The sequence below is a fragment of the Plutella xylostella genome, chromosome 11 (genome assembly GCF_932276165.1).
Source record: "Plutella xylostella chromosome 11, ilPluXylo3.1, whole genome shotgun sequence".
In the NCBI taxonomy this organism is placed as follows: domain Eukaryota; kingdom Metazoa; phylum Arthropoda; class Insecta; order Lepidoptera; family Plutellidae; genus Plutella; species Plutella xylostella.
The window spans coordinates 2315342-2336656 of NC_063991.1; the positions used below are offsets into that span (position 1 = coordinate 2315342).

Genomic DNA, 21315 nt, shown 5'->3' on the forward strand with positions numbered 1-21315 from the left:
TTTTGACGTTTTGAACTTTTCGTATTTATTTCTTAATTTATTTTTTCACAGAATAAAAATATTTCATTTTTCGTTGATTGAAAATAATAGTGAGCTCAGAATAATAATAACCCACTGATTTACTAATGTCAATTCACTTATTCTATTCTGTGGCATTGTTATCTGTGATACCTACTTCCCCAATCTCGTACAGTTTTCGCAAAGTTTTCACATTTTCATTGATTTTATTTAAATTATCTCAATATTCCTGTATCGAGCCGAGGTGCAACTGCTGGCTGCACAATGACTAACTTTATATCTTTAAATCTACGTGATTTCGGTCTATCAGACGATATAACGGAGACTGTAAAATCGACAACACCATTCTGTTTATGTTGCTTGGCCAAAAACGGCACTCTTATTAAACTAATGGACTGTAAACATACGTATTTCCTAGTGTCGATGGGACCACTGAAGGTATGTATCCTCAACTACGGTAAATTTATCCTGGTTCTGGATTCCCAAGTAAGCCTAATAATACACAGCTGATACCTGAAAATCTGTAAAGTGTATGGTTGTCATTCTTAATTCGTCCACTGCTGGAGAGTAGGCATATTGCAAGTGATAAATGCTAGAGCAGGATTAAGTTTGTGACTGTGGTGAAATGATAAGCCAGTCAGATTAATTGAAAACTGCCCAGGGTGCAGCTAAAATAATATTCTATTTAATACAGGATTAATAAGTGTCCATATAAGGAACCGGTTATGTATTACAATTTGTACTATGGAACATACCACAGTATGTGCAATGGAAGCATAAACAATACCTGGTTTAAACATTAACTTATATATTACTAGTGTAAGGACAGGCCCAACCTCTCTAGAAAATGACACTCTCGCATTGGCCCTAAATCTCATGAATCTTTCATAATTTGTATGAATTAGGGCCAGCGTGCTGGTGTCATTTTATTTAGACAAACGTTCAGAAGGGCGTATCCTTCCTTTTGAAATCATTGAGTTTAAATCATTTTTTCAGATGGATATAACAGATCATTTCGTGTGCAGCTCGTGCCACAGACATCTGGAAAAGATAGAGACATTCAGAAATCAAGTGCTGGAGAGCAAAAGAATCCTAGACCATGAGGTAACTATGTTAACATGTTTGTTGTATTTTATGTTTCTTTTTTTATAATTTTAATTGTATTCTATTTTGTAAATACCTACATAATTTTTGTACTACCTAGCAATAATTCCATGTTGCCCATAGCTGTTAAGCATTATTGTTTTTATAATAAATAAATAAACTAAATATGACAATAGAATATCAAACAAGTGGCAGTATCTTTTTCTTAGCATGTAACAACAACAAACTAAATAAGTTGGTTAAAAATACTTTGCTAGAACTGTGAGCCCCCTGAGTTTGGCACACAAGCAACATAAGCCTTGGAAAACTACTCAATCATGGCCTTTAGGACCCACTATAATACACTGTCTTGTTTAAATGTCTTTGGTAACTGTGATAATATGTACAATATTAGATAATATGTGATAAATAGTCTTAATTCTTGTGTTCCAGTCCCACCTAATACCAACATACCAGCTGCCCTCCTCTATCAAAATAACCGACATCCAGCACTTGGACATAGATGAAAATGAGGTTTCCATAAAAAAAGAACTCCCAAACATGTTGTCCAACATATCCGAACCCATCGTGACGATACACGAGGAACCTGAGCCGGAACCAAGCAAACTGTTTAAAAGGCTGAATAAGAACCCGGTGAAGAAGAAAAAGAAAGTTGTTTTAAAAGCAAAACCTAAAGTGGAACGTGAGTAGATTTAAGTTTGTACTTAGATTGACTGAAGCATGGAATTCCTAAATTGATAATTGCAAATATTGCATCTAAGTATTCAACTTAGTAAAGACTGTAGAGCTGGACAGATACAGTAACTATGTATTTATATTTATATAAAGGTGAAATGCAATGATATTCTAAATAATCCAGTGATATGTTATAGTTTCAAAAAAATTAGAGATTCTAAATAAGAAATTGTTATTTTGTATAATTAAAACTAAAATACTGAAAATGAAATACACATAATTATTATGACTTACGTATGTAGTGCCTAATTTAATATTACCACACACCTTTTTCCCTTTCATATTATAATTATAATTTCAATTACTTCAGGAAACTTTGCAACAAAACTACAAAAACTGAATCTTTCAAATGACAGGTTAGGGCGCATTCACACGGGATACGTCTTTGACGATTCGGTATAAATTCTAATGACCGTAGTGACCGACGTATCCGTCTACGTCTTTTTTCACGATTCGTGAAGCGTGTGAACATGGGTATATAAAAAGCATTGCTCCCGTCAAAAAAAATAACGAATCGTGAAAAAACACGATTCGTGAAAAATCACGATTCGTCTTCGTGTGAATGAGCTCTTACCTAGTTTGACAGTCAGGGTTTTTACATGTTGTGTTTACTTTGCTTGTTGCCAATAAAAAACATTATTATTACAGCGGTATACGACGACGAAGACGACGCCCCTCTCAAACCTCGCCGGCAGACGCGCCAGCCCCTCTATAAGAAGTTCGCGGGAAAAATCAAAATGGTGAAGCTATCAGAAGAAGAAATGCAACAAGAGAGGGTTAGAGATGCGATGCACGAACCGTTTCTGAAGTTACCTTACAAGTGCTTCAACTGTATAGTCGGGTTTGACCATGAGCCGAACTATAAGGACCATATTGAGAAGAGGCATAAAACTGTGAGTTACATTTTTATCCCCCGATGAAGGGTGTTATAAGTTTTAAATCTGTGAGTGTGCATCTGTTTGTGGTAGCTTAGGATCAAAACGATAGAAGCAATTTTGGATTTTTTGTTTTTTGCTTGTAGGACTGATAGGCAGTGCTTGACCAAAAGTTATACGTCTTTTAGTGTTGAATGTCGGATTTTTTTAACATTGATTAGTTTATATTGTACAGGGTGTTAAAAGTAAATAGTAAGCCAAGAGAGGGTGACTTAGAGAGTCGACAAATGATTGAAAAATAGGTCTGAACAAGTATTTTTATATTTTACATTCAATTTTTCTTCATCATAGAAATTCACTATGAGGAATAAAAAAAAACGGCGGCTGGACTCAATGACGGGGGTTTGAACCTCTTGGACCTTCGGGGCTTATGTCAAATAGCTGTTCCCGCGAGCTTCGCTTCGCCTTAAAAAGTTTTCCCGTGGGAATTCCGGGATAAAAAGTAGCCTATGTTCTTTCTCAGGGTCTAGACCATATGTACTTATTTACAAACTTTGTCTTCAAATTATGTTATATAAATAATATATTGTGCTACACCCTAAGCGGTAAAATTACATTGAAACTAATTTATACTGTTTTGTACATACATCTAAGCAACCTACATGTAATTTATGGCAATAAAGAAACTGAACTGAAATGAACTGAACTGTATAACAAATTTCATTCAAATCCGTTCAGTAGTTTTGGTGTGAAAGAGTAACAGACAGACAGACAGACAGACAGACACAGTTACTTTCCCATTTGTAATATTAATTAGGATTCACAAAATTTTTCTTCACCATAGAAATTTGCTATGAGGAATAGAAAAAAAAGGGGGTTTGAACCTCGAACCTCGGTTGAAAGGTCCCGACATTTGGTGCCTATGTCAAATTAATGTAATTGCTGTCATTTCAGTACAAGGGCGGCGCGTCGTGCCACATCTGCCACTCGGTGCTCGCGGCCGGCAGCTCGCACCGCAAGCACGTCAAGAACCACTACACCAGGTCAGATTATACACTTTACTATACAGGGTGTTGCAAAAAGGGTATACTGAGGCGAAACCTACGTGAGCAGCATGTTATATCTAAGCCCGGTAATAAAATAAGGATGTCAAAATTCGCGATTTAAAACATTATAGTTTTTTTCTTGAATGTCAAACATTGTAATTTTATTTACGGGCTTAGATATAACATGCTGAACACGTAGGTTTCGGCATACCTTGGAATATCCTGTAGAAAACCAAATTCACAGTCAGTTAAACACTGTCATCCCTACAATATTATAACTTGAGTTTGAACTGCGCAGAAGCAACTTTAAGGTCAAAATATTACTGTACAACTCCATATTTTTCTCCACAGATACGACTGCGAGGATTGCGGCAAGCGCTACGCGACGATTCTATCAGTGATGCAGCACTACAACACCACGCACGGCAGCGTCGGGGTCACTTACAACTGCCGACACTGCGACTACTCCACACAGTGAGATTTATAATTAATGATATCTCTTTTACTTTTTTTAAGGGTTTTGCGGCCTTTAGATGTAGTCCTTTTGAGCCAGTCTGTAGTTTATTAGTGTTTCTTTTACTGCATTTGGACCACTTGTGGCTCTGTAGCTATAGACCTAAAACATAAAAATGGCATTATAATTTTTTAGTATAATCCATAACAATCCGCATTGTAAATAATTATTTCCATACAATGATATTCAAAAACCAATTTACGTTACTTGCAATAATGTCCAAGTACTATCCAAGTATTTACCTTCTATCTATTGATAACAATACGAAACCCTTCGTGTGCTAATCCAACTCGCACTTGGTTGTTTCTTGTGTGTTTTACCTCATAATTATGTATTTACCCCCTATAATGTATGAGTGTAAAACATGACACAATGAATTCTCACCCCGCAGCCTAATCAGCGCGTACGCATACCACCGCAACAAGCATCGAGCCGACCTGCAGTGCGCCGAGTGCGGCAAGCTCTGCTCCAGTAATGCCAACCTGAAGACACACCTGTTGTAAGTATACTTAGTAGTACGAACCGCTGCCGCTAGATGGCGCTAAAACGGGTTTTAGCAGGAAGTGAAGTAGTTCCGGCTACTGCCGATAGATGGCGGTGTGCGTTGTATTGTAAAATAGCGGAATGTGAGTCGCAACAAACATCGAGCCGACCTGCAGTGCGCCGAGTGCGGCAAGCTCTGCTCCAGTAATGCCAACCTGAAGACACACCTTTTGTAAGTACTTACATAGAAGTTCTAAAGACTGCCGATAGATGGCGCTAAAACGGGTTTTAGCAGGAAGTGCAGTAGTACCGGAAACAGCCGATAGATGGCGGTGTGCGTTGTATTGTAAAATAGCGTAGTTGAATGTGAGTAACAAGCACCGCACCGACCTGCAGTGCGCCAAGTGCGGCAAGCTCTGCTCCAGTAATGCCAACTTGAAGACGCATCTGTTGTAAGTATACTTAGTAGTACCGGGAACTGCCGCTAGATGGCGGTAATTTTCATTTTGTAAAAATATGTAATGAAAAAGTTCCAAAGACTGCCGATAGACGGCAGCGAGTCAAGTAGTACCGGCTGGACTGAGTCGCTAGATGGCGCTGAAATAGATAGCAACCTCAAGACACTGTTGCGAGTATACTTGGGTACTGCCGCTAGATGGCAGTGAAATGGAATTTTGAGTATTGACGTAGTACCGAATACTGCAACTAGATGGCAGGAAGTGAAGTAGTACCGATACATTTTCGATAGATGGCAGGGTGTGGGAGTGGAGTCCGGACAGGGAGTGAAAGACAAGAGTTTTCGTAACCTGAATAGTTACTAGTATTTATTTTAATGTTTTTGACCTCAAACCATACTTGATTCCATAAATTTGGTAGCTTAAACAGGACTTCAATATTGTGTCAACTTGGTACCTACATTTTGTAGCTGTTAAAACAGGCTTTACAAATTATGACAACTTGAGTGTAAAACGTGCAGTGATGTGTCCGCAGTGCAGTACACCGCAAGTCGGACCGCCAGTACGTGTGTGCGCTGTGCAACAAGGCCTACAACACCAAGTCGGGCCTCGAGCACCACATGTCCACGCTGCATGCCACCGCTAGATGGCGGGATGATGATTAGTACCGGACGCTGCCGATAGATAGCGTTGCGCGTTATTTTGTAAAAAGCGCTGTAACGTTTATCGCGATAATTATTGGCATTTCGCGTTAATGTGGTCCCAGTATTATAGAATTTTCGCGTTAAGATGTGCCTACACCCATAAACTAGTATATTATACTAACATTCTAGTAACATTCACTATTGTACAGTAATAGTGAGAAGACTAAAGTAGACTTTCATTGAATTTCTTCTGTGTGTGTAGATAGCTGTATCGGGCTGCTTGGATCACTGTTCACTCATAAACTGGTATATTCCATTGGAAATTCTCTACTTTATCATGTAACTTGAGTGTAAAACGTGCAGTAACATGTTCGCAGCGCCGTGCACCGCAAGTCGGACCGCCAGTACGTGTGCGCGCTGTGCAACAAGGCCTACAACACCAAGTCCGGCCTCGAGCACCACATGTCCACGCCGCACGCCACCGCTAGATGGCGCGATGCACATTAGTACCGGGAACTAGCGATAGATGGCGTTGTTTTGTAAAATGCGCTGTATTGTAGAATTTTCGCTCGGTGTGTAGTGTATAGCTGTATTGGGCGGCTTGGATCACTGTTCAGACACCCATAAACTAGTATATTATACTGGGAAATCTCCAAATCTCTACTTTAGGTGATTTTTAACAGCATGAGAATTTGATGACGCATCACGTTCGTGATGAAATCCGCTTGCTGTTAAAAACATCCAGGCGGCTATTTTTAAATTTTCGTACGTTACACCCATAAACTAGTATGTTATACTGTATAATCTCTAGTTTATCTATCTATCAGTGTAAAACGTGCAGTAACATGTTCGCAGCGCCGTGCACCGCAAGTCGGACCGGCAGTACGTGTGTGCGCTGTGCAACAAGGCCTACAACACCAAGTCGGGCCTCGAGCACCACATGTCCACGCTGCATGCCACCGGTGAGTCAGAATAGAATTATAGAATAAATTATTTCAAAAGGAAGGATGCGCCCGTTAGAGAATTAGACATCCGCGCGCTGGCTCCAAATTATGACAAAGAGATGAGATTTTAGGACCTGCGCGAGGGTGTCATTTTCTTGAGCGGTTGGTCCTGTCCTTAGGGAAATGCTATACTTATAAGAATCACTGTATGGTAGTGTTGTAGCTATGACATTGTTTACTGTTTAGGTTTTTATCTGGGGGCACGGTAGTGCCCCCACCAAGTCGAGCAAAAAAGCGGCATTTGTTTTTCCGGGAGTATTTTAAGTAGTTTAAAAAGATTTTATACACATTTGACGATCCGTTTATTAGAATTAACAATAGTTACTCACTCTTACACTCTAATTATGCCACCTTTTACACGCAGTTCAATTTTATTTGACAAAATTGCCATACAACAAAGTAACTTCCCTTTTTTAAACACCCTGTATATAACACTAATTACGAACCCCCTGTATCTCACAGCGGCGCCCACCAACGCGTACTGCATCGAGTGCAACATCCAGTTCAACTCGATGCGGTCGTACAAGGCGCATCTGCGGCTCAACTCTAAGCATATCACTGAGGATTCTAAGAAGTAAGTTATTGTTATAATATTCACGTCGAACGTCCACCGTCGGCTAAACTGAGTTAGTTTAGCTTACTGTTTAGAAACTGGCTCAACTATGGGAGCTTAGCTAAAGTAACTTAGTTTAGCCTGCGGTGGACGTTCGGCTTAATGACTCATTATAGACTATCTGATTTCAGAAAAGGTATCTGTGAGGTTTCTCTAAAATAATGTGAACGCTGCATAAGTATGTCATTTTTTCAGAAGCGTTTTTAAATGAAATAGACTATAATAATATGATATAATGCAATGGATAAGATGGTTTTCTTTCTACTTGGATAGTTGAACTATAGTTTCTGCTACGTGGTGCAAAACTGGTAGGTAGTAAGCCGAAAAAGGTGCCATCTAAAAATACATAAACTCGAAAAAATTATCACCGTGTGACTGACAAAGATTCTTCTAATGCTTACTATACCTGTCGATTTTTTAACACCCTGTATATCTCAGATACGAGTGCAAGGAGTGCGGCGCCAAGTTCATCACGAACGCGTCCATGAAGCGGCACGTGGAGTGGGTGCACCTCAAGATGTTCAAGCACCAGTGCCCCAAGTGTATGGAGGTGAGATATTATTTACATATTTTAACTCTTTATTGCATACAGATAGAACGCGATTTATTCCAGTCAACCTTTATGGTGACGAAATACAAACAATAGGAATACAACGCTATCATGTCGGGGTCACCTTTTTGCAAATATAGAATGAGACTCTGGAGTCTGAAGTAATACTTTATTGCTATTATAAATTGTGGTGTGCATAAAGGATATAATAACCCGAAAGGGGTGTCAGTAGCAATAACGGCACTGCACGATTGAAAATTGAGTGCCTCCTCACTTGTATACTCACTCTTGTATATGGTTTGGCATATTTGTTATAATAGGCGGTATGGACAATCTACAGGTATACATTTTCACGTAAATTACGATTGAAAAGCGACTTCCTTTGAAGCCACTCACTATTCATGACATAAAAATTGTTCAGTACCTACTGGGCATATGCGTCTGCCTCATCCAACCACTTATATGCTACCTAATCTCTGATTTTTAATTGGAAAGAATTCTGACATTTTATAAGTGATGCTACTAAAAAAGTTCTTTACCGAAAAAATGAAAAATTGCGATCCATTTCTGGGCAATAATTTTTTCTTAATATTTTTATACAAAAAGATAAATCTAAATATTTACTTGCTCAAGTAAACTAATACAAAAATAACAAATATTTCAATATAATAGCTGTTCCCGCGAGCTTCGCTTCGCCTTAATAAGTTTTCCCGTGGGAATTCCGCGATAAAAAGTAACATATGTGTTAATCCAGGGTGTCAGCTAACTTCATTCCAAATTTCATTAAAATCGGTTTAGCCGTTTTGACGTGAAGAAATAACAAACATACACACATACATACATACATACATACACTTATACACTTACAAACTTTCGCATTTATAATATGAAGTAGGATCACGACTCACGACCCATGTATCGAATTAATTTTAATTGCTTTATTTTATTCTTTAGCATGGCATCACTTCCTACTAAATTCAGGGATAATAAACCTTTTTTATCAATTTCAAAAAAAGATTGTCTATTCGGTAAGTTCTTACATATAATATGTTCGGTATGTATGTAAGATTATTGGAACTGCACCATATTGACATATGACAATATACGAGTATTAGGGCTAATAAACAAATATTCAAAATTTTATAAATGTTTATGTAGCTATGTACGTTTATATGCTTGTTGGTATGTATGTTTGTCCACGCATATCTCCGAAACGATTGATCCGATTGTCACTATTCTTTTTGAGGGTTCCGTACCTCAAAAGGAAAAAAAGGAACCCTTATAAGATCACACTTTGTTGTCACCACCTTTTTTCTCGGAAACGGGTAAAGATATCAAGCTGATATTTCGTATAGATGTACATAATTATGATGAAATTAAAAGGAAAACTACCTCAGGTAATTAAGTATACTTAGGTACTTGTACGGAACACTCACTGCGCGAGTCCAACTGGCTCAGTCGGGTAAGCGCCCGCTTCTCAAGCAAGAGATGCGGGTTCGAATCTCGGCGCTGACATGTAGGTAACAATGAGTTCTTTGAATTTAAGTACAATGTATACCGACATAGCTCACCGAGTTAGTAAGCTTAAGTGGCAATGGGCTGGTCACATCTGTCGAAGAACCGATGACCGATGCGGTAAACGTGTTCTGCTGTCTTACTCCCAGCGATGAGTCGCTGACACAATTTCACCTGTATCGCTAATTTGGTACCTCCACCGCTTAGACTCACAGTTTGCTGTGACGTCACGCAAGCCAGTCAGTGCACACAATACAATTTTATAGAGCGACATCTCTTTTTTTTACCTCTATTCAAATACGAACGCAACATCGCCCTGACATCGGCGCGGCTACCGTTTCAAAAATAATTACTAGTTGTTTTTAGATATATTTTCTACGACAGCGATAATTATATAAGATAATTGAGATTATCTTTAATTGTATTTTTCACTGTTTGTAATATATTTAGGTAGGTACGGTAATTATTTCTCACCGTAGGTAAATCCCCTTTTAATTTGGAGCGCCGCACTTAATAAAATGGATACAGGGACTAAAAAAAATATATTATAGTCTCAGATGTCCAGACTCGTATTGAAAAAGTGCCCAGCCCAAAAAGGTTTGTGATCTCTGATTTGTCTAAAATTGATAACTGTCAGAATTCCGTAAGATTACTAATAACAGTGTAAGCGGTCTATTCAGCTAGAGATGAAACATTCTTCAATCCATATTTTTTACTTATGCCCTTTAGCATTAAAGAGTTTGCTCTACGACTGGGTCACGTATCTCTATCGCTAACCATCCTCTCTCCAGTTCTTCCGCACGGCGGCGCTGATGAAGAAGCACGACGAGATCGTGCACGAGAAGAAGCTGCCGCCCCGGAACAAGATCTGCCAGTACTGCGGGAAGGGGTTCACGGTGAGTGTTGAACCTTATTGTACTGTATTAAGCGTTTATAATAGCTTGTATTATGGTTTACATGAAAGTTGCCTCGTCAAGTGATGGATGTAACTATCACCTGTTCCTCAAATTCTCCCAGCGCAACCTGGGCAGTTGGTGACTAATACTAATCTGACTGGCTAATCCTTTTACCAAGGTGACAAATCCTGGAGTGTGTGATGCACTATGAAGAAGAATAATAACTCAGTGCCTTTCTATTTCAAATCAAAACGGGTAAAATAACTTTCTTTATCAGTTTACATGAAACTTTACAGTAATAAAATGAACCTACAACTAACAAATAGATAGATCAGGCGCTCAAGTGGGAGTTTTAATACCTATCGAGAAGTGAAATAGAAAATACGCATTTGTATAGCGTGGAGCTAGTACAGCTACTTGCCGCTAGGTGGCGTGGCTTCCGCGCCATACCAAATCCACGTTTACTCACCGTTTCTCAATTTAACATTTTTTTTAACTTCCAGACGTCGCAGATCCTGCGCACGCACATCCGCACGCACACGGGCGAGCGGCCGCTGCGCTGCTCCGTGTGCGGCGCCACCTTCGCGCACAACGCCGCGCTGTACACGCACTGCAAGCTCATACACAAGCGCGCCGCCAGCCGCCGCGGCCGCCAGCCGCTCTAGAGTACACGTCACACTGGCGGGATTGGCTGTAAAATACCATTACGTTTTATGAATATGGGGTATTGGCAGAATCTGAAAAAGAACTGGCTGTAAGATTGATTTCCATTGCGTTTTTGTCAATAGGTGATAGTGGCAGAATTGACACTGAAGTTAAAAAACTGGCTGTAACATTGATTTCCATTGCGTTTTTATCAAATATTGTAGAATGCAACCTCTTTGGGTCTATTAGAAGCAAAATACTGGCCAGTAACACTAGAAAAGAAGAACAAGCAGCTCTCTTGGCGCACGGCGCGCACACGGGCGAGCGGCCGCTGCGCTGCTCCGTGTGCGGCGCCACCTTCGCGCACAACGCCGCGCTGTACACGCACTGCAAGCTCATACACAAGCGCGCCGCCAGCCGCCGCGGCCGCCAGCCGCTCTAGAGTACACGTGACACTAGCGGTGTTGGCTGGAAGATTGGTTTCTGTTGCGTTTTTGTTAGTAAGTGATATTGGCAGAATTGGCTGTAAGATTGGTTTCTGTTGCTCTTGCGCCAGTGAACCCTGTCAAGTGCTAACAAGGGTTTGGTGGAACACTGGCCAGTGGCCAGTTCCAATCCTGAAAAAGAAACTTATGGAGCCTTCATGGAATAGGGGGACCTATTTCATAGACCTACTATACAGCCTATTTAGACAAGGACTTTATGTCCCATTTATACATAGAAAAGAAACTCCTTGGACTCCTAAATTCTGTATCATCATCAGCCTATAGCAGCAGTTCACTGCTGGATGTAGGCCTCTCCCAAAGGTACAGGTCTCTACATGGTAATGGCCAGTTTAAATTATTCCGTTTTCCAAGGAGGTATACAGATTGTTTTTACTAAGAAGTTCCTGATTTTATTAGTCAATATTGTATGGCAAAAGTAATAAGTACTACATCCTTAATTTACTTTGTACAGTTTGAATGTATAAAATAACTTATTTAATTAATTATAATGTTAGTGAAATGCATACTACTTAAAATTTATGACTGAAATAATGTAAATAATATCAGTATTCAAAATTGACTCTCTTAATTAGGTAGGTATTTATTGTTATTTTGTATAAGTAGATTTAACTTAGTTTAGGTACCTAGCTTACTGTACATGCAATTTTTTAATAAATAAACTCATACAAAGCCACAGAAATCAAACTAATCTACATAATTATTATAGTGTACAATTTTACAAGCATTGAAAAGAAATCATGTTACTAGAACAAATCGTTATTTTATACCAAAAACAATAGATATTCCTACAAAGACTGCTTCCTCAAATAAAACCACTGAATTCAACTCCATATATTTTTTATTCTTCCATAGTATTAGTTTCACCCCACATCACCACCTCATCTTGACATGCAGTTAGCAAGAAGTTATCAGTGGGATGATGACTTATTGACACAACAGGCTTATTTCTACTATGCACTAGTTTTTGAGTGCAAGTACTTGATATCAAGTCCCAGTACCAAACCTCACCGGTAGCAGAACCGGAGATTACATGACTATCTTTGGCATTCACTGCATTTTCTATCAAAAAGTCCTTACTTTCGTGACCTTTGAATGTATTAAGTAACTCTCCCGAATCTTTGTCAAACAATTTTACTGTACTATCAGAACAACTGAGCACATAGCACTGGCCGTCGTGTGTAAGGCTGCCGTATGTCACTATATCACCAACAAAGTCAGATGTCATCTGCCCCATCCGCAAATCGTACAACCTTGCATGGCAATCAACAGAGCAGGTTAGAATCTCATGGTCGGTAACTTTTATGGATGATATTGTGTCTTTAGCATCTTTCAACGTCTGCACTGGCTCCTGTCTTCGGCTGAGGATGTCCCAGAAGGCGACAGTGTTGTCAACTGACCCTGACACGGCCATAGAAGACTCCTCATTGAAGGTAACACAGGTGACCGAACTAGCATGACCTCGGTACCGCCGTAACGGCTGCCCTGTGGTGACATCCCACAGGATAACAGACTTATCTGAACTACAAGACACTATATGGCTGCTATCACAGGACCCCGCAGCGTCTAGCACCTCGTTTGCGTGGCCGCCGTAAGTTTTTAAGGGTATTTCTTTGTGCGGGTTCCAAAGTTTTATTTTCTTGTCCGCACCGCATGTGAGGCAGTAGGAGCCATCCACGTTGAACCGGACCGCTCGTATCACTTGCTGTTTGCATTTTAGTGTGGCTTTTTTAGTTAATTCTGTCATTTTAGAGGCAAAAAATTGATGAATTTATAATTTGCAAGATGTAAACAAAACAAAGTGTTAATGTCAAATATATAACCATTTTCTAAGTAGTGATCTGTGTGCCGGATGTGCTCCGTTCCATTCCAAGTCCAAGTTGCCATTTTCCGAAATGCCTGTATCGTATAAAGTTATTTAGTACCTATCGTATAATATATGTAGTAGTAATTTTGTTCTGATACATTTAATTACGAAATAATATAATTGTTAAATGAAAAAAATTCAGTTTTTAGTTTAGTTGGAGCCAATGGAGCATCAGGATATCTTTTGTCACCATTGTCACAGACAGTCACAGTGCTCGTGCTGTCACCCAATTTTAATTGACATTCGTTTTTGACAGTTTTGTTTGTGTTTCCCACATCGTCACTCTATTTATAATTTATTTCTAAAACTTACAAACTATAAACTTAGGCTCAACATCATTATATCCTCAAGAAGGTGACTTAAAAAGAAACATCTTTTCATACACACTGACCACTAACTTTTGTGTAATCCAAAATTTGCTTTTCATGGTGCTTACTTTGTCACAAGTTAGTGTATTTTCTATTGTAGTCTAACGACAGTGAGTTTGTCTAAATAAGGCTCGCTGACCGCGTTCTACTTGGGTGCACGCCTTTGAAAACCACTTGGGCCTATGCCCCGTGCGTTTACGTCACTAAAATGGGTTTAAATGGACGTTCACAACACAAATAAGTAGGTAAGCGTTTTGTGGTGAAGGTTACTACACTTTAATTGAATTAAACTTGACATTTACCGTGTTATGCATAAACCAGATTATCAGATGGAAATGGCGATTAAATAACCATTTGTTTGTTAGTAGGAAAAATGTTACATAGCTATAGTTTGACAAATTTTATCATACTAATTTGTCAGTTAACCTTTCCAGACCTACATGGTAACCAGGGGAAGAGGACCAGTACAAAAATGGACACAGTACAAAATAGAATGGCTATAAATTCCCAACTCAAGACCAAATCGTTTAGAGATACAATGAACAATGACATCCACTCAACTTCGAGTGACGAGCACAGCCCACCTCCACGTCATCCTCATAACGCAGACACCATATCACGATTCAACTCAATCTACTCTGCAAACTACAATGAATCAGCAGCATCAGACAATGAGATACTCGATGGACCTCAAAGGATACCGCAGAAAATCATACGCAGAAACCATCACAAGAGCATGGGAAATATCAATGACACATCATTTATTGAAGAAGAAAGGAACTTGAACAGAGTACAAAATAGCTTAAGTAATCTAGACATCACTCGCAAAGCAACCAAGAAGTATGAAACATTTCAAATCCCCATTGTAGGTTACGAAGTCATGGAGGAACGGGCACGATTCACCATTTACAAGCTCAAAGTGGAAGACAATAAACGGGACCACTCTTGGCTAGTATTCCGTAGATACACTGACTTTGTACGCCTTTACTCAAGACTGAAATCGGAGCAGCTGAATATAACATTACCTCTACCTGGAAAGCGATGGTTCCGAGACAACTTTGACCCTCAATTCTTAGATGACAGAGTGAGAGGTCTGCAAGTCTTTGTTAATGCAATAGTGAAGAAGCTACCGAATCATCCCGTTGTCAGGGAGTTTTTCTGCTTGGACGAGCCACCGCAAGTGTACAGCTACCAACCTGAGGTCCAGGCCGTATATGGAGCACTCGAGGACTCAATCAGCTCTCTTAAGCAACAGGTCAAGCAGAGAGACGCAACCATCACGCATTTGCAGACACAACTCGCTCGGTTGGAGGCCCAGGTGGCTGGTTGTTCAAACTGTAGTACAAAAATTGGAGCTCAGTCAGTTTAATTTAACTAATAAGGTAAATATGGTTCAAAGTCTTATATCTTTAAAATTATAACCAACACGACAAACACAAAACAGGTTTCTAGATGGTGTTATGGTATGTATACCTAGAGAAAATTATACAAAAGTCTTTGTTTTGATGTATTGTACAAGCAAAAATTTATTTCAAGAAATAACATAAGCCATAAGTCCATACATACAACGCATATTCTATATTAACTAATGAATAGCCTGTATAGGTTTTAATAACAGGAGGTCGTAAGAAAACGAGCTTATTATATACAAAACAAATTAAATACAATGATATTTTGTGAGTCGGAGTTTTACTCTGATTGTGATATACCTATGTAATATGTAATGTTTTTATAAAAGTTGTTAGTTAAGTGCCTGAGTGATTTGTGTAAATACAGGGTGTTGCAAAATTGGTATACTAAGCCGAAACCTACATGTGCAGCATGGTATATCTAAGCCCGAAACTGAAATCAGAATTTGGAAATTCGCGAAAAAAAATATTCATTTTCCATAGTAAAACGTCACGTGACCAACAAAGTTTCTATGAAAAATAAAAAATTTTTTTCGCCAATTTTGAAATTCTGATTTCAGTTTTGGGCTTAGATATACCATGCTGCACATGCTGGTGTCGGCTTAGTATACCCTTTTTGCAACACCCTGTATATATCGAAATAGAAAACCTATGTAGGCATGCGATAAATTCATGTTGAATGTTTTTCCTTTTTGGCATTTAACTATTTGTTAAGTATTATTTTATAGGTAGTAATTTAGAATATTTTTTTTGTTTTAAATATATTCGTTATGCATAATTATTTACTGAGGTGCTTCATTTTTGTGAAATAGCATTTAATATAATTATAGTTTACGGAAGATAAGTATTCAATTGTTACTCTTATATTTATAGTATTGTGTCTAAAGGTAAGTGTCTACCTATCGGTAACGTAGGTATGGGTGCTTACATAGAGAATCGGGTTCCCTGTATCTACATTTACCGGTAACCTGATTATGCGAAAGCGCTCACTCACGGAGCATTTCGCTCACTCATGGCGCATAATCAGGTTACAGGTACAGGTAGATAAAGGGATCCCGATTCTCTATGTAAGCACCCTATCGCGCCAAACGGATTGTCATAAATATATGGAGAAACGAGTAAACTGCGTCGGCCATACCGATGAATTCGACGCACTTGTGTGAATTTCTATACAAAGAACGCTAAGGGCCTGTTTCACAATGTCTGGATAATGGCTACCTATCGGTTAAAAGACATGCTGTTATCTGTCTAAAAGAGTGTGGCAGCTTGTATTTTAACCGACAGGTAGCCATTATCCAGACATTGTGAAACAGGCCCTAAGGCCTTGGTCTCCTATTTACGCCGTAGTTCGCGTCCAGCGTCACGCCGTAGGCCGCGTCACAATGCTCACTATAGAAATGTACTGACGCGGTCTCCCTCACACGCCGACGTTGGCGCGTAGATGTTATGAGTATCGTGACGTGGCCTACGGCGGTGACACTTGACGCGACCTACGGAGTAAATAGGAGACCCGGGCCTAAATGCTATGCGTCCGTTGCGTTACCGATGGTCGACGCTTACCTTTAAGGGTCTCAGCACATATATGTATAAGCGTAACGTAAAGGTAACGCCTCTTTTTCTTCTGTCAACCAGCTCGCGTTCTACTGCAAGGGCGACCAGGCTTTCAGCTAGGGAGGGGCAGCTCATACCTGTTTCGAGATGATGGTCGGAAAAATACCTTTTGGCAGGCAAATTTACGTTTATTTTACCCTGCTCCTACCTGGGTACGCCCATGTTCTACTGGTTGACAGAAGAAAAAGAGGCGATCCCTTTACCTTGCGCTTATAATATGTGCTGGTAAACTTAAACAGGACGGATTTTTTTCATTGACATTCCCATTGGCATTATTGAATGCACCGGTTAAACTAATAACGTTCATTATGGAAGCAACTCTTCTATTTTGCCTTCAATCCCATAGTTGCAAAACTGATTAAATTGGTGATCGTTTAACTGCCAGTTTCAATATTCTATCTATCGATAGTTGACAGTTACTTTGCCATTTCAAAAATGGTTTATCATTTTTAACGAAAGTCAATATTAAATACGTAGGTACTCCCCTATTTTCAAACACTACTTAAAATTATCTACATCAGTCGCTTGCAATGGGTATGTCACTGATTAAATTGTACGCTGTAAGTATAGTAGGAAGCAAGCACCCGTATTAGGGTTATAAAAGGGTGTTTTTATGATTCATTCTATGGACGTTATGGTTAAATATTTAAGTGTATAATAAATCGCAAAAAATTAACTCCTTTATTCACAGAGAAGTTATTCATAGAACAATTTGTTCTTTGACAGAGAGGGACAAAACAGTTGATAAATTAGTTAAAACATATTGTAACTTTTCTATGAATAAGGGGGTACGTCTTTATGTAAGTACACGATAGTGGTCGTGTCTTAAAGTACCACTTATTCATAATTTTCGAAGGTCACGACTCACGACTGAAAAACTATTTTAAATAAAATGTGTGATAAAAATAAATATGTATGCCTTATGTATTAATAAGTTTTAAGTAGGTAATTGGTTAAACAGACCCTTTATGTACCTACCTATGTGAAACATTTATCCTAAATGAAATTTAGCTACATTTTTATGAATAAAATTATACTAAGTAACTTCAAAATATTTATCTTTCAATGTCTATCAAGCCCCAAGCAAGAGACCTTTTTATTCTAGTCTGTTTTTTTATCTCAGATACTAAATTGACAGATTCTGAGATTAAAAAACAGACTATACGCCGAGTTTTTATACCGGTCGAGAAGTGGCGAGTTAACGTGATTTTTATGAAGCTGGAGAGACGCTAGATAGCGGTACAGCCTGTACCGTACAGGCACTGCACTGGCTTCGCGCCATACTAATTCGCGTTTGGTTTCACTGCTCGATCGGTAAAGAAAAACCTACACTAAGCGTGACTAAGGCCTGGGTCTCCTATTTACGCCGTAGGTCGTGTCCAGCGTCACGCCGTAGGCCGCGTCACGATGCTCACTATAGAAATGTACTGATGCGGTCTCCCTCACACGCCGACGTTGGCGCTTAGACGCCGTAGGTAGGCCATAGGACGTTGATCAAAACGTTTACGTCAAAGTCGGACGCCGCATATAGCATAAAATAGGAGACCCAGGCCTTAGCCCATAACTAACCCATTTGCGCGAAAGTGCCATTTTCTTGAAGCTGCGTACAGACCTGCCCAACGAACGCCCAACGATGGATATTTATCATACATAATACAGGGCAGATTGCAGCAACGAAGGTCAACGAAACCAGTTCGTTGGCGTTCGTTTGGCCGGTATATACTAATGGATGCCTATAAGTCAATGGTATGAAATAAAACGAAAGAAATAGAGTCCCACATTGTGTTTATTCTCTTAAATTCGAGGTTTCTGATTTTTCTTTTTGTTTCTTTTTTTTTACAACTAGAAACTACACAAATACTGCCAGACAGCATGTCCCAAAGTTAGTTTATTTTTAAAATTACACATAAAAAGTATTTAATCAAAATTTGAAACATACTGGCAGGCATTTCACATCTATACAGGGTTCCATTTTTAAATGCTTTTTATAGTGAAATCAACTTATTTGGCCTACTATACGCAAATTATTACTATAAATTCTCCTAAAAATGGCGAAAATGCACAAGTTTACGTCAGCTACCGGATAAGTTGGTTTCACTATACATGGTGTTTTAAAATTACATATTGGTACGGAATTGACCATATTTTATCATCAGAAATATTTTATTGGATGTGATGAGTACGTCTAAATGCTGTCAAGAATACGTAGTGTGATGATAATCGTCATGATTTTAACAAATATTTAACGTTTAAAAAATTGTTAGAAATACACTGAATATTGGGATATTGCATTTTTTTAACAAACACCATTTTTCACTTACATGCACACATGACTTTATAAGACTTAAATTCAATAAAACCTTAGAATAAGTTTTTCAGTAAGCTAGTTAAGCATTGTATGTGCTTTTTCGAGCTCACTAAAGGTGCCAATTGGTAACAGACGACATAAGTAGACCGCTGCCAAACGGCACCTTAATTCTTAATTAAAGTCATTCAAACAGATACCGCACACAAAAAAACATTTGTAAAAGCACATACATCACTTAACGTTTTTTTTAAAGATATTTTTGTATTTCCTTTTTTTGATCACGCCTTGTTACAAACGGCGCTAACATCAAAAAAATAAGAAAAAATATTTACCTGAGATCATTTTTTTGTTTTTTTTTCATTAAATTTGTATTGTATTTTTTTTGTAATTTCTTGCTTTATACACTAGATATAAGGAAGTAAGTATCAAAATTATTAATCGTTTAGCACTAACAAATTATACATAATAAATATAATATATATTATTTATAAAGTATAGAATGCCAAAAATAAGGAAAATACATTTTAAAACTCAAATCTAGGAGTTAGTCGCTACAATAATTATCATAAAATATATTAATTGATACATACTAAATAAGTTAAAGATGTACTTTTTTTTAAATCGGTGGATTTATATCAACTTCATTCATTCATCGTGACTCGAATTAAAACACACCATGTATATTTATATACAGGAGAAGATTTTAACCACTACTAAATATGGAATATTTTTTTACTCTTTTCTCTTATAAAAATCATCACAGTAAGAAAGCTATGGATTTCTATCCTTAGGGCACGTCTTTTGAATGCAGTTATATAATTAAGTAATTATACAGGGTGATGTCAAACCAAGTAGCTAACTACCATCTAATACCATTCTGGTCCTTTCAAAAAATGGGAGCGTTACCATTTTACTATTTCACACACACAATTCAGTAAAACCGCGTGAATTTTTGCCAATTGGTTTATTATCACCCTGTATTTCTTATGATAGATAAGTTTACAATAATAAAAGCTTACAAGATAATAAAAAAACGCTGGCTTTTCCAAAAAGCCGTGCCCTAAACGCAGATGCTCAAACTTAAAACTCAATTATAATAATACTCAAATACTTTTCCTACTCCGTCAATTATTCGAATTTAAATTACCTATTCCAATTGTATCTTTTTAAAGTTTTGAATGTAGAATTGCACTGTCTGCTTTTTTCTCTTCTGAACTATAAGTAATAATTACAAAAATTAACCTAATTATTTAATTAAATGTAAATATTAAAAAATCCCGCTCGACACTGGCACCTATGTTCTTTTTTTTCATAAATAAATGATGTTTTGATACGGTTTGTTCTCAGAACACGGAATCACAAAGATATATTTTCTCAAAACATCTAAAACAATACAAATGTTCAAGTATGTAAAATATAAAAAGATATGACTATTTCTTTGTAAAAAAAGACTCAAGTATTAAAGACTTTTTTAAATAAAAAATATTTTTCTACTTCTGATATACTTTTAAATTCTTGTTCTGAGAACTACAACGTTTTGATGGGGTGGCGATATGAAAACCGACCGATTGCACAACATAAGCCAAGTTATTTATAACAGTAAGTGATGATATAGCAACGAACCGATACATCACATTCGTTAAGTCAAAGCTAACATTGTTACCTCCATTCTGGATAAAATTTGGCTAACTATAGCTACATCTGGCACAAAAGTGAGCCACTATTAAGATTATCCTACTAGAAGAGTGGATCACGGAATTTTGAATTTTCAAAAGTGGGATCTCAAACGTCACCTAATAGTGCGGAAAACTGGCGAAACTTTGGCAGCACTATCGTTAGCCAATCGGAAAACTGCTAAACAAAATGGCGGGTAAAACCGGCCAATCACGGGCGCGCTGTTCAGCTCAGTGGCTCCATCTGTGGTTGTCTTATGTTTCGTTGCTTCTGGTCGGATTTTCTAGATGTTTCTGAGGTGGTGATGGTGACTTAGTTATCGCAATATACAGGTAATACTGGGCTGCGCGGCCAATCGCAAGTCTCGCTTTCACTGCTTTCGCTGCCAGATCTGTGTGGGAAAAATAAAGGTATTATTAATAAACTTAAAACAAAAAACACACGCACTCACGCCTTGTACTAATGTGCTCCCTTGCGG

At 38.3% G+C, this 21315-nt stretch overlaps 4 protein-coding genes across 10 annotated transcripts in view; 2 read left to right on the forward strand and 2 right to left on the reverse strand.

The window, feature by feature from the left end:
- Window positions 1-176: 176 nt before the first annotated feature.
- On the forward strand, window positions 177-11146 carry LOC105398286 (zinc finger protein 879). Its single transcript, XM_048624250.1, has 12 exons — window positions 177-456; window positions 1015-1122; window positions 1555-1804; window positions 2506-2750; window positions 3687-3775; window positions 4130-4252; window positions 4684-4791; window positions 6730-6836; window positions 7341-7452; window positions 7930-8041; window positions 10348-10452; window positions 10956-11146. Exons 1-12 carry the CDS (start codon window positions 283-285, stop codon window positions 11115-11117), a joined length of 1695 nt encoding a protein of 564 aa, XP_048480207.1. The 5' UTR covers window positions 177-282; the 3' UTR covers window positions 11118-11146.
- Window positions 11147-12423: 1277 nt separating this feature from the next.
- On the reverse strand, window positions 12424-13433 carry LOC105380728 (WD repeat domain-containing protein 83). The gene has a single exon (XM_011550326.3). The coding sequence runs from the start codon at window positions 13345-13347 to the stop codon at window positions 12442-12444; it is 906 nt and encodes a 301-aa protein (XP_011548628.3). The 5' UTR covers window positions 13348-13433; the 3' UTR covers window positions 12424-12441.
- A 258-nt stretch (window positions 13434-13691) lies between these two features.
- LOC105380727 (sorting nexin-16) lies at window positions 13692-15329 on the forward strand. Of its 2 annotated transcripts, none has more exons than XM_011550325.3 (2): window positions 13692-14076; window positions 14270-15329. In XM_011550325.3, the coding sequence occupies exon 2, from the start codon at window positions 14308-14310 to the stop codon at window positions 15202-15204; it is 897 nt and encodes a 298-aa protein (XP_011548627.3). In that variant the 5' UTR covers window positions 13692-14076; window positions 14270-14307; the 3' UTR covers window positions 15205-15329. The 2 variants fall into 2 exon arrangements, with proteins under 2 accessions (XP_011548627.3, XP_048480046.1); XM_048624089.1 differs by having other exon boundaries at window positions 13694-14080.
- A 3294-nt stretch (window positions 15330-18623) lies between these two features.
- Window positions 18624-21315, reverse strand: part of LOC105380726 (cyclin G) — a 32058-nt gene continuing 29366 nt past the window's right edge. For all 6 annotated transcript variants that reach the window (XM_048624099.1, XM_048624095.1, XM_048624100.1 and 3 more), the window contains one exon: window positions 18624-21228. In XM_048624099.1, coding sequence (XP_048480056.1) covers window positions 21150-21228 — 79 coding nt within the window. In that variant the 3' untranslated portion in view covers window positions 18624-21149. The remainder of the gene's footprint in view (window positions 21229-21315) is intronic.